Source organism: Vidua chalybeata, chromosome 13, assembly GCF_026979565.1.
Source record: "Vidua chalybeata isolate OUT-0048 chromosome 13, bVidCha1 merged haplotype, whole genome shotgun sequence".
In the NCBI taxonomy this organism is placed as follows: domain Eukaryota; kingdom Metazoa; phylum Chordata; class Aves; order Passeriformes; family Viduidae; genus Vidua; species Vidua chalybeata.
This window is the reverse complement of record NC_071542.1, coordinates 19,470,044-19,484,497: the sequence shown is the minus strand read 5'-3', so window position 1 is coordinate 19,484,497 and position 14,454 is coordinate 19,470,044. Positions and strand designations below refer to the sequence as shown.

The 14,454-nt window shown below is 48.0% G+C and overlaps 1 protein-coding gene across 3 annotated transcripts in view; it reads right to left on the bottom strand.

The window, feature by feature from the left end:
- Positions 1-11,935, bottom strand: part of MAP2K5 (mitogen-activated protein kinase kinase 5) — a 153,232-nt gene extending 141,297 nt beyond the window's left edge. For 2 of the 3 annotated variants that reach the window (XM_053954859.1, XM_053954860.1), the window contains exons 1-2: positions 11,685-11,935; positions 3,947-3,995 (exon numbers count right to left, since the gene is read on the bottom strand). In XM_053954859.1, coding sequence (XP_053810834.1) covers positions 3,947-3,995; positions 11,685-11,819 — 184 coding nt within the window. In that variant the 5' untranslated portion in view covers positions 11,820-11,935. The remainder of the gene's footprint in view (positions 1-3,946; positions 3,996-11,684) is intronic. The other variant, XM_053954863.1, reaches the window with a different exon arrangement.
- Positions 11,936-14,454: the final 2,519 nt, after the last annotated feature.

Genomic DNA, 14,454 nt, shown 5'->3' with positions numbered 1-14,454 from the left:
GGATTCCATCCCTAAAACCTTCCCCAAACTGGGATTCCATCCCTAAAACCTTCCCCATTGTGGGATTCCATCCCTAAAACCTTCCCCAGGCTGGGATTCCATCCCTAAAACCTTCCCCAAACTGGGATTCCCTCCCTAAAACCTTCCCCAAACTGGGATTCCATCCCTAAAACCTTCCCCAAACTGGGATTCCATCCCTAAAACCTTCCCCAAACTGGGATTCCATCCCTAAAACCTTCCCCAAACTGGGATTCTCTCCCTAAAACCTTCCCCAAACTGGGATTCCCTCCCTAAAACCTTCCCCAGGCTGGGATTCCATCCCTAAAACCTTCCCCAAGCTGGGATTCCATCCCTAAAACCTTCCCCAAACTGGGATTCCCTCCCTAAAACCTTCCCCAGGCTGGGATTCTCTCCCTAAAACCTTCCCCAAGCTGGGATTCCCTCCCTAAAACCTTCCCCAAGCTGGGATTCCCTCCCTAAAACCTTCCCCAAGCTGGGATTCCATCCCTAAAACCTTCCCCAAACTGGGATTCCCTCCCTAAAACCTTCCCCAAACTGGGATTCCCTCCCTAAAACCTTCCCCAAACTGGGATTCCATCCCTAAAACCTTCCCCAAGCTGGGATTCCCTCCCTAAAACCTTCCCCATTGTGGGATTCCATCCCTAAAACCTTCCCCAAGCTGGGATTCCATCCCTAAAACCTTCCCCAAACTGGGATTCTCTCCCTAAAACCTTCCCCAAACTGGGATTCTCTCCCTAAAACCTTCCCCAAGCTGGGATTCCCTCCCTAAAACCTTCCCCAAGCTGGGATTCCATCCCTAAAACCTTCCCCAAACTGGGATTCCCTCCCTAAAACCTTCCCCAAACTGGGATTCCCTCCCTAAAACCTTCCCCAGGCTGGGATTCCCTCCCTAAAACCTTCCCCATTGTGGGATTCCATCCCTAAAACCTTCCCCAAACTGGGATTCCCTCCCTAAAACCTTCCCCAAGCTGGGATTCCCTCCCTAAAACCTTCCCCAAACTGGGATTCTCTCCCTAAAACCTTCCCCAAACTGGGATTCTCTCCCTAAAACCTTCCCCAAACTGGGATTCCCTCCCTAAAACCTTCCCCAAACTGGGATTCCATCCCTAAAACCTTCCCCAGGCTGGGATTCCCTCCCTAAAACCTTCCCCAAGCTGGGATTCCCTCCCTAAAACCTTCCCCAAACTGGGATTCCCTCCCTAAAACCTTCCCCAAACTGGGATTCCCTCCCTAAAACCTTCCCCAAGCTGGGATTCCCTCCCTAAAACCTTCCCCAAGCTGGGATTCCCTCCCTAAAACCTTCCCCAAACTGGGATTCCCTCCCTAAAACCTTCCCCAAACTGGGATTCCATCCCTAAAACCTTCCCCAAGCTGGGATTCCCTCCCTGAAACCTTCCCCAGGCTGGGATTCCAAAGAATCTGGGGGGGAAATAAAATCCAAGAGTCTGGGGTGGGGGGGGACCAAACAATAATCTGGGGGAAAAAAAAAAACAAAATAAGAATCTGGCAAAAAAAAAAAAAAAAAACAAAAAAAGAAAAAAAAATACAAAAAAAAAACCCAAAAAACAAAAACAAACAAACAAACCCCCAAAAAACCAACCAATCAAACAAAAACAAAAACAAAAACAAAAAAAAAAAAAAAAAAGAAGAAGGAAAAAACCCCCAAAAAAATTAATCTGGGGAAAAAAAAAAACAATAAAACCTGATAATCTGGGGAAAAAAAAACCAAAAAACCCAAGAATCTGGGGAAAAAAAAACCCAATTCAAATTGTGTGAGAAAAGGAACTGGAGTTTAAACCAGGAAGAGAACTACTGGAGCACCACCAGAGGGATCAGAGGGAAAGCAGAAGAGGGATGAATTTATGGATAAAGGGTCTGGGAGAGGGAACAGACTGAGCTGGGACCATAAAAAAATAAAAAAAAAGGAAAAAAATGGAAAACTCCAGCAAAATATTTGGAAAAATTCACGACTGAGGAATGAACTCAGTTCCCAGCTGCAGAATTCCTGATGGTGGTGCAAGCAGAAAGAGTTAAAAAGATGTGGGTGAAGAGGCAGGGAAAAAAAAAAAAAAAAAAAAAAAGATTAATCTAAACTAATCAGGCAAAGAGTAAAACCAGAAGAAAATCTGCCCTGAACCTTTTCCATCCCAAAAACTGATCCAGAAAAATTCCCAGGATCCCTCCTTGCCTAGAGCGCTCCAATCTGATTTTCCAGCACGTTGGGGAAGCAAGAGCAGAACAAAAAAAAAAAATAAAAAAAAAAAAAAAATTTCCCCCGTCCTGGCTGGATTTTTTAGCATTTTTTTTTAAAATGGAGGAAAAAAAAAAAAAAACCCTCAGAAGAGAGCAGAGAGCAGATGGTGAATAAATATTGAGCAGCAAAATTCCCCAAAATGTGCAGCGAGTCAGGGCTGGGAGCTGCAGGGTGGGGATAAAAGGATGCTCAGGGGCCAGATGTTGTCAGTGGGGTTTTTTTTTAGGGATGTGCAGAGCAGGGAGAAATCTGGATTTCCATGCTGGGGGCTGAGAACACCCCCCCCAAAAAAAAAAAAAAAAAAAAAAAAGCACAAAAAGCTGGGATGGAGGCAATCATCCCCACCTGAGGCAGCGCTGGAGAACGGAACTTCGAGCAGAAAAATCCATGTGGGGGTGTGGAGGGGGGGAAAAAAAAATTAAAAAACCCTTTTAAAAACATCAATATCCCATAATTCAGATGGCAGTTAAGTGGCAGGGGGAATGGGCTCGTGCAGCTGGGAATGACAGACTAGAGACACGCGGGGAAGGCACAGCAGCAGATGTTGGGAGGCAGAACAAAAAAAAAGAAAAAAAAAAAAATTAAAAAAATCCGAATTTTCCAGGAAACTCCAGCGCGTGGCACGAAAGCCGGCCAGCGTGGGACGTGGCAAACGAAATATTGACACAAAACAAGCCAAAATGGAGCCAAAAAAAAGAAAAAAAAGGCATAAATGGCAAGGCTCGGGAGGCTGCGTTCAAAAAGAGGGGCGGGGGAAAAACGCCGAGGTTCAGAAATAAAATTTCATTTTTGGGAGAGGGAAGCACAAGGTGTGAGAAGAAAGAGCATTAAAGAGGATTGGAAGGGTCATAAATCAGCATTTTCCTCTGGTTGGCCACGGACAGAATGAGCCCCAAAGCTCTAAAAAGGGGAGAAATGCTGATAAAAATGAGAGGCCCCCATCTCAAGTCTGCTCTGTCAGATCTTGTCATCCCCCTCCCATCCCAAAGGAAAACAGAGGGATAAAGTGGAATAAAAAAATATAATTTTCCTTTCATCTCAAAGGAAAACAGAGGGGGAAATATAATAAAAATTAAAAGGGAGCAGCAGGAGCCTCCTCCATTTGGAAGAAAACTCCAGTTTTTCAATATTTTATCCCCTGGGGCACCCCCCTTTGCAGCTGATTGCTCTCCAGATAGGACAATCCCCCAGGAACCCCTTCAAAAATAAAAATAAAATGAAAATAAACAGGGTTTATTCAAAAATAAATATAAAAATAAAAAGAAAATGCAAACAAACAGGGTTTAAAGAACAGATATTAGCCTAAATACTTGCTGGCAGGATTGGAGGATTACAGTTTTAAGCTGAGACCTACAGGTAGTTTATACTTTTCATTTAATTTGAGCAATAAAATTGCACTGAGGAGCAAGAGCATGGCAAGGTCAGGCTGGTAATGGAAGCTACTTCGTGGAAATATTCCAGATGTGATTAAATAATAAAATATTGCTTGCTGTAGTGCCATTATTAAAGCTGCATCCATGCATAAATATTTAACCGTGACGTATAATGAACATCACTTCTTTTGAAATAATAAACATAATCAGAATACGGGAAGAAGAAGATAAAAATGATTTATTTATTCAAGTTACAGCCCAGCAATGTGACAAGGGAATTGATAAAAGCCACACTTACACTCAAATGCTGTGGTCGTGGCATCTGGCAAAACCTGACCAATGACATCCTAAAAATGGAAGGAAAAATTCATTAAATATCAAATGGGAAAAGCCTGATTTGCACTGAGTCACTTTAATCCCTCCCCGCTGCCCCAAAATGAGGAAGTTGTTAAAATCTGCTCCCATCATGATGTTTTTCTCCTCCCCTCCAGTAAAAGTCTTTTCCTCCCCAAAAAATTCCCCCCTAATTACAAACAGCTCTGTGCTCTCTGCTCCTGCAGGTGAAAAAAAAAAATCCATTTTTTCCTTGGGTTATATAAAAAAAAAAATGGGCACCTAACTGATCAAAACCAGCCATAAAAAAGAGCTTTATGAAATTTTGGTTTTTTTTGCTTTTAAAAAAAAAAAAAAACAGTTTCCTCCTGCTTGGAGGGCTCTGTCAGCCTCACCTGGGATTTGAACTCCTCCAAAATTCAGGAGATGAATTCAAATCCTGGGGGAGAATTCCCTGGAAACACCCAAAGAAGCAGAGACAGAGCCTGAGGCAGCTCCACAGCACCAAACACAGAAACATCTCCAGTCTCCCCCAGCTCCAGCCCAGATGTTTTTTACAGGTACCAAACAAGATCTTTTACCATTTTTTAACCAAACCACACCAACACTTCCATTTCTACATCCCTGCTCCAACCCTGATTTTTTTGCTGATACCAAAAATCAGATTTTACCATTTTTCAGCCAAAATTTCCACTTCCAATCCCTGCTCCAACCCAGCTTTTTTTTTTTTTTTTTGCAGGTACTAAAGAAAAACTTTTACCATTTTTTAACCAAACCAGCTCCACATCCCTGCTCCAACCCCGATTTTTTTTTCTGCTGGTACCAGAGGATCTCTTTTATCATTTTTTTCCAGCTTTTATCATTTTTCCAGCCCAAACCCATCAACACTTCCAATCCCTGCTCCAACCCAGCCATTTTTGCTGGTACCAGAGAAGAGTTTTTACCATTTTTTTCAGCCAAAATTTCCAATCCTTGCTCCAACCCAGCTTTTTTTTTTTTTTTTTTTGCTGGGACCAGAGAAGAACTTTTACCATTTTTTAGCCAAACCACACCAACACTTCCATTTCTACATCCCTGCTCCAACCCTGATTTTTTTTGCCAGAGAAGAGTTTTGAACCATTTTTCAGCCAAAATTTCCACTTCCAATCCCTGCTCCAACCCAGCCATTTTTGCTGGTACCAGAGAAGAGTTTTTACCATTTTTTTCAGCCAAAATTTCCAATCCTTGCTCCAACCCTGATTTTTTTTTTTCCAGAGAAATGTTTTGAACCATTTTTCAGCCAAAATTTCCATTTCCAATCCCTGCTCCAACTCTGCTTTATTTTTTTTTTTTTTTTGCATGTACCAAAGAAGATCTTTTACCATTTTTTAGCCAAACCACACCAACACTTCCAGCCCCACATCCCTGCTCCAACCCTGATTTTTTTTACTGATGCCAGAGGATCTCTTTTATCATTTTTTTCCCAGTTTTTATCATTTTTCCAGCCTCTCCTTTGCTGCCAAGCCACGAGGAGCTTGCGTGGCTCTGCCCCTCCCTGGTGCCTCCTGCCACCCCCAGGAAAAATTGTGGAATTGTACATCTGTAGAGGGGAAAAAAAACCCCCAAAATATTTCCATGTTGATCAAAATTCTTCCATTCTCCAGGGTTTACCAGCCTCTGGCAAAAGCCACTATTTCTAATAAGAAATCAGTCTTGCCTACACAGAAGACTGCACTAATTATTTCTAAATCCATTCATTTCAACATTGAAAATTCCTCAGCAAAAACTTGGATTTTCTTAGATTTAAGCCCCTTGTCAACGTTCATCTATGGGCACACAGATGCTTCCATGAAATTAATTTTAAAAAATTGTTTTAAAAACTGGATTTAAGGGGTGTGGAAGCATCAGAGGCAGCCCTGGCAACCCCAAAAACCTGCTTGGAAAACTCCAAACATCCCAAAGCTCTGAAAGAGTGATAAAAACAAAACAAAACAAAAAAAAAAATCTTATTTTCCTGCAACCCTCCAGAATAACTTTCTCTGCATAGTGAGACTTCTTTAATATTAATAATAAGTAATAATCATACTAATACTAATAAAAAGTAATGCTAATAATAAGTAATAATCAAAAAGCAATGAATAACTAAGTAATAATCAATAAGTGAATTATCCAGCCCAAGTCTTGCACTAAATAAACACCAAGAGCCCCCAAAACTTTGCTCAGTCACAGGAATTCCATTAAATGAGTGTTTCTGGCAGGGCAATCCCATCACTGTGCCCTTCCCAAAGTGGCTGCAGCAGCTCCAAACCATCCCCAGACCTCGGGCCGAGCCAGGATTAAAGGACTATTCCCAATTTCAAAGGATTATTCCCAATTTCAAAAGATTATTCCCAATTTCAAAGGATTATTCCCAATTTCAAAGGATTATTCCCAATTTCAAAGAAGGATTATTCCAAATTTCAAAGGACTATTCCCAATTTCAAAGGACTATTCCCAAATTTCAAAGGATTATTCCCAATTTCAAAGGACTATTCCAAATTTCAAAGGACTATTCCCAATTTCAAAGGATTATTCCCAATTTCAAAGGACTATTCCAAATTTCAAAGAAGGATTATTCCAAATTTCAAAGGATTATTCCCAATTTCAAAGGACTATTCCCAATTTCAAAGGACCATTCCCAATTTCAAAGAAGGATTATTCCCAATTTCAAAGAAGGATTATTCCCAAATTTCAAAGGATTATTCCCAATTTCAAAGAAGGATTATTCCCAATTTCAAAGAAGGATTATTCCAAATTTCAAAGGACTATTCCCAATTTCAAAGGACTATTCCCAAATTTCAAAGGATTATTCCCAATTTCAAAGGACTATTCCCAATTTCAAAGGACTATTCCCAAATTCAAAGGATTATTCCAAATTTCAAAGGACTATTCCCAATTTCAAAGAAGGATTATTCCCAAATTTCAAAGGATTATTCCCAATTTTCAAAGGATTATTCCCAATTTCAAAGGACTATTCCCAATTTCAAAGGATTATTCCCAATCTCAAAGGATTATTCCCAATTTCAAAGGATTATTCCCAATTTCAAAGAAGGATTATTCCCAATTTCAAAGGACCATTCCCAAATTTCAAAGGACTATTCCCAATTTCAAAGGATTATTCCCAATTTCAAAGGATTATTCCGAATTTCAAAGGATTATTCCAAATTTCAAAGGACTATTCCCAATTTCAAAGGACTATTCCCAATTTCAAAGGACTATTCCCAATTTCAAAGGACTATTCCCAATTTCAAAGGACTATTCCCAATTTCAAAGGACTATTCCCAATTTCAAAGGACTATTCCCAATTTCAAAGGACTATTCCCAATTTCAAAGGACTATTCCCAATTTCAAAGGACTATTCCCAATTTCAAAGGACTGTTCCCAATTTCAAAGGACTATTCCCAATTTCAAAGGACTATTCCCAATTTCAAAGGATTATTCCAAATTTCAAAGGACTATTCCAAATTTCAAAGGATTATTTCCAAATTTCAAAGGACTATTCCCAAATTTCAAAGGATTATTCCAAATTTCAAAGGATTATTCCCAATTTCAAAGGACTATTCCCAATTTCAAAGGACTATTCCCAAATTTCAAAGGATTATTCCCAAATTTCAAAGGACTATTCCCAATTTCAAAGGATTATTCCCAATTTCAAAGAAGGATTATTCCCAAATTTCAAAGGATTATTCCCAATTTCAAAGGATTATTCCCAATTTCAAAGGATCACACGTGCCCAGGGGATTTCCTACTATCCCAACAGAGATCAGGAGCAATGAAACACAAAATATTCCCACTTGTAGGAGTTTTGCTTCATTGGGTTTATGTAAGGGATAGAGAACTGAAAAGCCTCAAAAAAAAAATGAGGGGGGAAAAAAAATCAGGGAACAGCAGGTGCAAGAGGAACTCCAAAACCAAATCTGGGGCAGCACAGGTGAGAAAGCAGAAAATGGGAAATTTTTATTTACCCTGCTCAAATGCCTGCGTAAATATTGAACCCCCAGCTCTCATGTTCCAGTTAAATTTGTTTTAGCTCACTATGACAAGGTGAAGTTACCCAAAATTATTAAATACCCAAGGGACAGGAGGAATGAAGACAGCTTGAGGGGGAAAAAAAAAAAAAAAAAAAAAAAAAAAAGCTTATTGTAATTCATTTAGTGGGGCCTTAAAAATAAAGCTTAAAAATTAAATAAAAAAATAAAGCTATTTACTGGTAACTCACAGGCCTGCAAAGCTGATACACAGAGAACTTATTGCAAGTGGCACCAGGAAGAACAGCTCTGAAAATGAGGATGGAAATAAACTTGCATACCAGCCTGAAATGCTGCACTCACTGGGAGGTAAAATTAACAAAAATCAACGTTAAAATCACCTGAAAATATAAAATATAAGATAACAATTGCACCAGCCTGAAATGCTGCATTCACTGGGAGGTAAAATTAACAAAAATCAACGTAAAAATCACCTGAAAATATAAAATATAAGATAACAATTGCACCAGCCTGAAATGCTGCATTCACTGGGAGGTAAAAAAATTGGGAATAATCCTTTGAAATTGGGAATAGTCCTTTGAAATTTGGGAATAATCCTTTGAAATTTGTTTGGAGGCTTTGTTGTGCAACCTCCAAGGGGAAACTGCCCCTCCCAAAAACCCCTCTGGTCTGCCCAAGGTTCTGCTCCCACTCCCCCAAGCTACAGAAAGTCGTGGAAAATTCTAAATGGTGGGAAAACGACAGCTGGAATTGCTGCCGTGCCTTCCAGTGAGCTCTGCAACCCTCCATCCATCCCCACGTGTCCTTTGCACGGGATCAGCACCCCGAAGGACACCTGCAAAATCTCAACCCAGCGTGAAGAACAAGGTGAAAACTGAACGTGCACCTGAGGGGGGCTTTGGGAGGGTTTCCTTGGGGAAATGGGGGCACACGGAGCGCTGGGGAGGAGAGGTGAGGGCAGGCTGCAGAAAGCAGCACCTGCACCCTGAGCTGCTCTTGGGGCCAAGGACACAGCTGGGAGCAAGTGGGGTAAAAACCCACCCCCATTTCTGCATGAGAAAAACACCCACCCCCATTTCTGAGTGGGACAAACACTAAACACCCCCATTTCTGCATGAGAAAAAAACCCACCCCCATTTCTGCATGAGAAAAACACCCACCCCCATTTCTGCATGAGAAAAAAACCCACCCCCATTTCTGCATGAGAAAAACACCCACCCCCATTTCTGCATGAGAAAAACACCCACCCCCATTTCTGGGTGGGGTAAAAACCCACCCCCATTTCTGCATGAGAAAAACACCCACCCCCATTTCTGCATGAGAAAAACACCCACCCCCATTTCTGCATGAGAAAAACACCCACCCCCATTTCTGAGTGGGGTAAAAACCCACCCCCATTTCTGAGTGGGGTAAAAACCCACCCCCATTTCTGCATGAGAAAAACACCCACCCCCATTTCTGGGTGGGGTAAAACCCCACCCCCATTTCTGGGTGGGGTAAAACCCCACCCCCATTTCTGGGTGGGGTAAAAACCCACCCCCATTTCTGGGTGGGATAAAAACCCACCCCCATTTCTGGGTGGGGTAAAACCCCACCCCCATTTCTGGGTGGGGTAAAAACCCACCCCCATTTCTGGGTGGGATAAAAACCCACCCCCATTTCTGGGTGGGATAAAAACCCACCCCCATTTCTGGGTGAGAAAAACACCCACCCCCATTTCTGCATGAGAAAAACACCCACTCCTATTTCTGAGTGGGACAAAAACCCATTCCTGAGCAGGACAAACTCCCACTCCCATTTCTGAGCAGCACAAACTCCCATTTCAGAGCAGGACAAACACCCACTCTCATTTCTGAACTGGACAAACAATAAACACCAACTCCCATTTCTGAGCGGGATAAATAAACACCCACTTCCATTTCTGAGCAGTCCAAACTCCCATTTCTGAGGGGGACAAACACCCACTCCCATTTCTGAAGGGGACAAACTCCCATTTCTGAGTGGATCAAACTCCCACTCCCATTTCTGAGCAGCCCAAACTCCCATTTCTGAGGGGACAAATTCCCATTTCTGAGCAGGACAAACTCCCACTCCCATTTCTGAGCGGGACAAATTCCCATTTCTGAGCAGGACAAACTCCCACTCCCATTTCTGAGCAGCCCAAACTCCCATTTCTGAGGGGGACAAATTCCCATTTCTGAGCAGGACAAACACCCACTCCCATTTCTGAGCGGGACAAACTCCCACTCCCATTTCTGAGTGGATCAAACACCCACTCCCATTTCTGAGTGGATCAAACACTCACTCCCATTTCTGAGTGGATCAAACACCCACTCCCATTTCTGAGTGGATCAAACACCCACTCCCATTTCTGAGCAGCCCAAGCTCCCATTTCTGAGCAAGCAGAGCATCCTTGCGTGCAGACGGACACAAGGCACAGCAGGACAGGGGCTGAGGGACAGGAGGCACAGCGGAGCCCCGGCCCGGGAGGGGACATTGCCACCACGAGCCGCGGTGGCCGCAGCCCGAGCAGAGCCGGCACTTGCCGGAGCAGGGAACGCTCCTTCCCCGGGCCCAGCTTCCCCTCAGCCCCGCGGGGACGGCCCGGCCCGGAGGGGTCCCTGCCCACGGCAGGAGCGATTTGGGGGCTCCAGAGGTCCCTCCCAGCCCAAAGCACGGCGCGGTGGCCCTGCCTGGCACCTGCAGCACCGGCCGGGATCTCCCGAAACCCGGCAGCGCCGGGGAAAGGCGTTTGTGCCGATCCCTACAAAACCCGCTGTCCCGTTAGAACGCTCCGCCAGAACGCGCACCGGGAACAGCGCCCGCCAACCGGGGAGGGACTCCGACACCCCCGGCCACACAGCGGGGTCCCGGGGACACCCCCCGGGCTGTGAGGAGGACACCGGCGACACCCCCCGGGTTGGGAGCGGGGTCCCGGTGACACCCCCCGGGTTGGGAGGAGGACACCGGTGACACCCCCCGGGTTGGGAGCGGGGGTCTCGGTGACACCCCCCGGGTTGGGAGCGGGGGGCCCGGTGACACCCCCCGGGTTGGGAGCGGGGTCCCGGTGACACCCCCCGGGCTGGGAACGGGGGGCCCGGTGACACCCTCCGGGTTGGGAGCGGGGTCCCGGTGACACCCTCCGGGTTGGGAGCGGGGTCCCGGTGACACCCTCCGGGTTGGGAGCGGGGTCCCGGTGACACCCCCCGGGCTGGGAGCGGGGTCCCGGTGACACCCCCCGGGTTGGGAGCGGGGTCCCGGTGACACCCTCCGGGTTGGGAGCGGGGTCCCGGTGACACCCCCCGGGCTGGGAGCGGGGGCCCGGGGACACCTCCCGGGTTGGGAGCGGGGTCCCGATGACACCCCCCGGCGTGGGGGAAGGGTCCCAGTGACACTCCCCGGGTTGGCAGCGGGGTCCCGGGGACACCCCCCGGGCTGGGAGCGGGGTCCCGGTGACACCCCCCGGGCTGGGAGCGGGGTCCCGGTGGCATCCCCGGGCGGGCACGGGGGGTCCGGTGACACCCCCCGGCTTGGGAGAAGGGTCCCGGTGACACCTCCCGGGTTGGGAACGGGGTCCCGGTGACACCCCCCGGGCTGGGAGCGGGGTCCCGGTGACACCCCCCGCGTTGGCAGCGGGGTCCCGGTGACACCCCCCGGGCGGGCACGGGGGTCCCGGTCCCGGCCGGGCTCACTCACCAGCACGTCCCTGAAGAGCAGCTGGGGCGCGGAGTGCACGGTCCAGTCCACGGCGGCTCCGTCGGGGACCTTGATGCGGATGACGAGCGCCTGGCTGTCCATGGCGCCGCAGGGGCCGCAGAGCAGCCAGAGCATCCCCGCCCCGCGGGCTCACATGCTGCCGAGCCGAGCCGAGCCGGGCCGGGCCGGGCCGGGCACAGCCTGCACCGCCCTCCCGCAGGAAGGAGCCGCTGCCCCGGAACCAAAACGGAGCCCCGGGAGGAGGGGATGTGCGGCGGCGGGAGGAGGAGGAGGAGGAGGAAGGGGAAGGGGAAGGGGAGGCGGTGCTATGGGCGGAGGAGGCGGTGCCGGCTCCGCGTTAATTTAATTGTTTTCCTCTTTCTGTGCCTGGGGTTTTGGCAGGATTAGCGCTGTTAAGTGGCGAATGCTGGCGGGCCGGGCCGGGATTCCCGCTGGAAGCGGTGCAGAGCCCCCGGCGCTTCGGAGGGACGGGCTGGGGCTGCTCCGGCCGGGGCTCGGCCCGGGCTGTCCCATCACCGACACAGAAACCCAAACACCAAAAACCCAAACACGAACACCCAAACAAACACAAACACCCAAACACAAACACCGTTTGGGAGCCCAGCTCATCCCTCTGGCTGCCCTGGCTGGCTCCAGACCCTGGCAGGGGGCTCAGGGACCTTGGCACCAACTCAAAAACACCTGTGGCTTCCATTTTAGCCCCTGGAAAAAACTGACAACTTTGTGTGAGGAATTACAAGCCACAAGGGTTTGAGCAGTGTGGTAGTTGAATTAACACAGGGTGGAAAAGTGGAATTTTGGGGCTTTTAGAATGGGGTTCAGGGGTACAAGATGGAGGGATTTGGGCGTGTCCTGGCCTCCTTCTCCTTCTCCTTGCCCTCCATGTCTCGCTGTGCTGGTGACACTTTTCTGTTGGTTTCAGGCACAGACACACTGTCCAACATCAATGACAGACATTGGCACGTTGTTGTAACCACGGCACACGGAGTTTTGGGTATAAAATGTGAACACTGCCCTGAGGGCAGACAGAATGCCATGGCCGAGCTGCTGGACAGAGCTCAGCAGGGCAGAGAGAGAATGTTCTAGATCAGGGAAAATAAACAACCTTGAGAAGCCGACCCTGCGCATTTCAGACTCCTTTTTTTGGCTGCATGGCTGGGAAACCAGGACTGCTACACTCTCGGGGTCACCTCGACACCCGGACCCCGAGACCCCGGGCCGTGCCAGCTGCGCTGGGATAACCTGCCCGGGGAGCCGGGGCAGGCACTGCCCATGGAGGTGTCAGGGATGTCCGAATGTGGCACTCGGGGACACGGCTCGGGGCGATTGTGGGGCTGCATGAGGGCTGGGCTCGGGGGGTCTGTGCCCGCCTCTGCCCATCCCTGCCTCAGTGTCCCTGCGGAGCAAACAGGGAACGGGCACTGGGAATGGGAACTGGGAATGGGCACTGGGAGTGGCACTGGGAATGGGCTCTGGGAATGGGAACAGGGAATGGGCTCTGGGAATGGGAACAGGGAATGGGCACTGGGATGGGCAGTGGGAATGGGAACTGGGAGTGGCACTGGGATGGGTACCGGGCTGGGCACTGGGATGGGCACTGGGAATGGCATTGGGAATGGCACTGGGAATGGCACTGGGAATGGGTTCTGGGAGTGGCACTGGGATGGGCACTGGGAATGGGCTCTGGGAATGGCATTGGAAATGGGCTCTGGGAATGGCACTGGGAACGGGTTCTGGGAATGGGCACTGGGATGGGCACTGGGAATGGGCTCTGGGAATGGCATTGGGAATGGCACTGGGAATGGCACTGGGAATGGCACTGGGATGGGCACTGGGATGGGCACTGGGAATGGGTTGCGGGAATGGCTCTGGGAATGGGTTCCAGAAATGGCACTGGGAATGGGCACTGGGAATGGCACTGGGATGGGCTCTGGGAATGGGCACTGGGATGGGCACTGGGAATGGCTCTGGGAATGGGCACTGGGAATGGCACTGGGATGGGCTCTGGGAATGGGCTCCGGAAGTGGCACTGGGAATGGGCACTGGGAATGGCACTAGGATGGGCTCTGGGAATGGGCACTGGGAATGGCACTGGGATGGGCTCTGGGAATGGCACTGGGATGGGCTCTGGGAATGGCTCTGGGATGGGCTCTGGGATGGGCACTGGGACAGCCTTCCCTGCAGGAAGGGCCCGGGCAGCTGTGCCAGCAGCTGTCCCACACTTCACCGTTCCTCCCCGTTCCGGCTCTCCGGGGTTGATGTCCAGGTACAATTCCATCATCTCCGAGTTCCCCTGTCTGTCCGGGATGCAGCTGAAATCAGCTCGGTCCAAACCACGACCCATCTTCCACAGGGATGGAAGGAAATCCCTGTGCACCTCAGCAACAAAGAGAGTGTTTTGACACCTCTGCAGCCACAAAACGCCAAATTCAGCTTTTAAAACAAGCTTTTCACTGCCAAAGTCACAGGGAGAGCTCTCTGCTCCGCACAGCTCTGCAGCATAAAACAATCCACTTCTCTTTTCCTTTTTAAGAGAACAGCATTAATCTCAATTGTGGGCTATTGATCCGTGCATTTTATCACACTCTCTCACATTATCATCTCTGACAAACTGGACTATTTGAGTTATTTTATCAATTTAGAGGGGGGGAATGGGAGGTATATTTAATTCCTGAAACGTCTTCAAGCTTCTTCATATTTGAATTCTACTTTGTTTGAGCTTTAGGAAAAAAAAAAAAATTCAATGGCC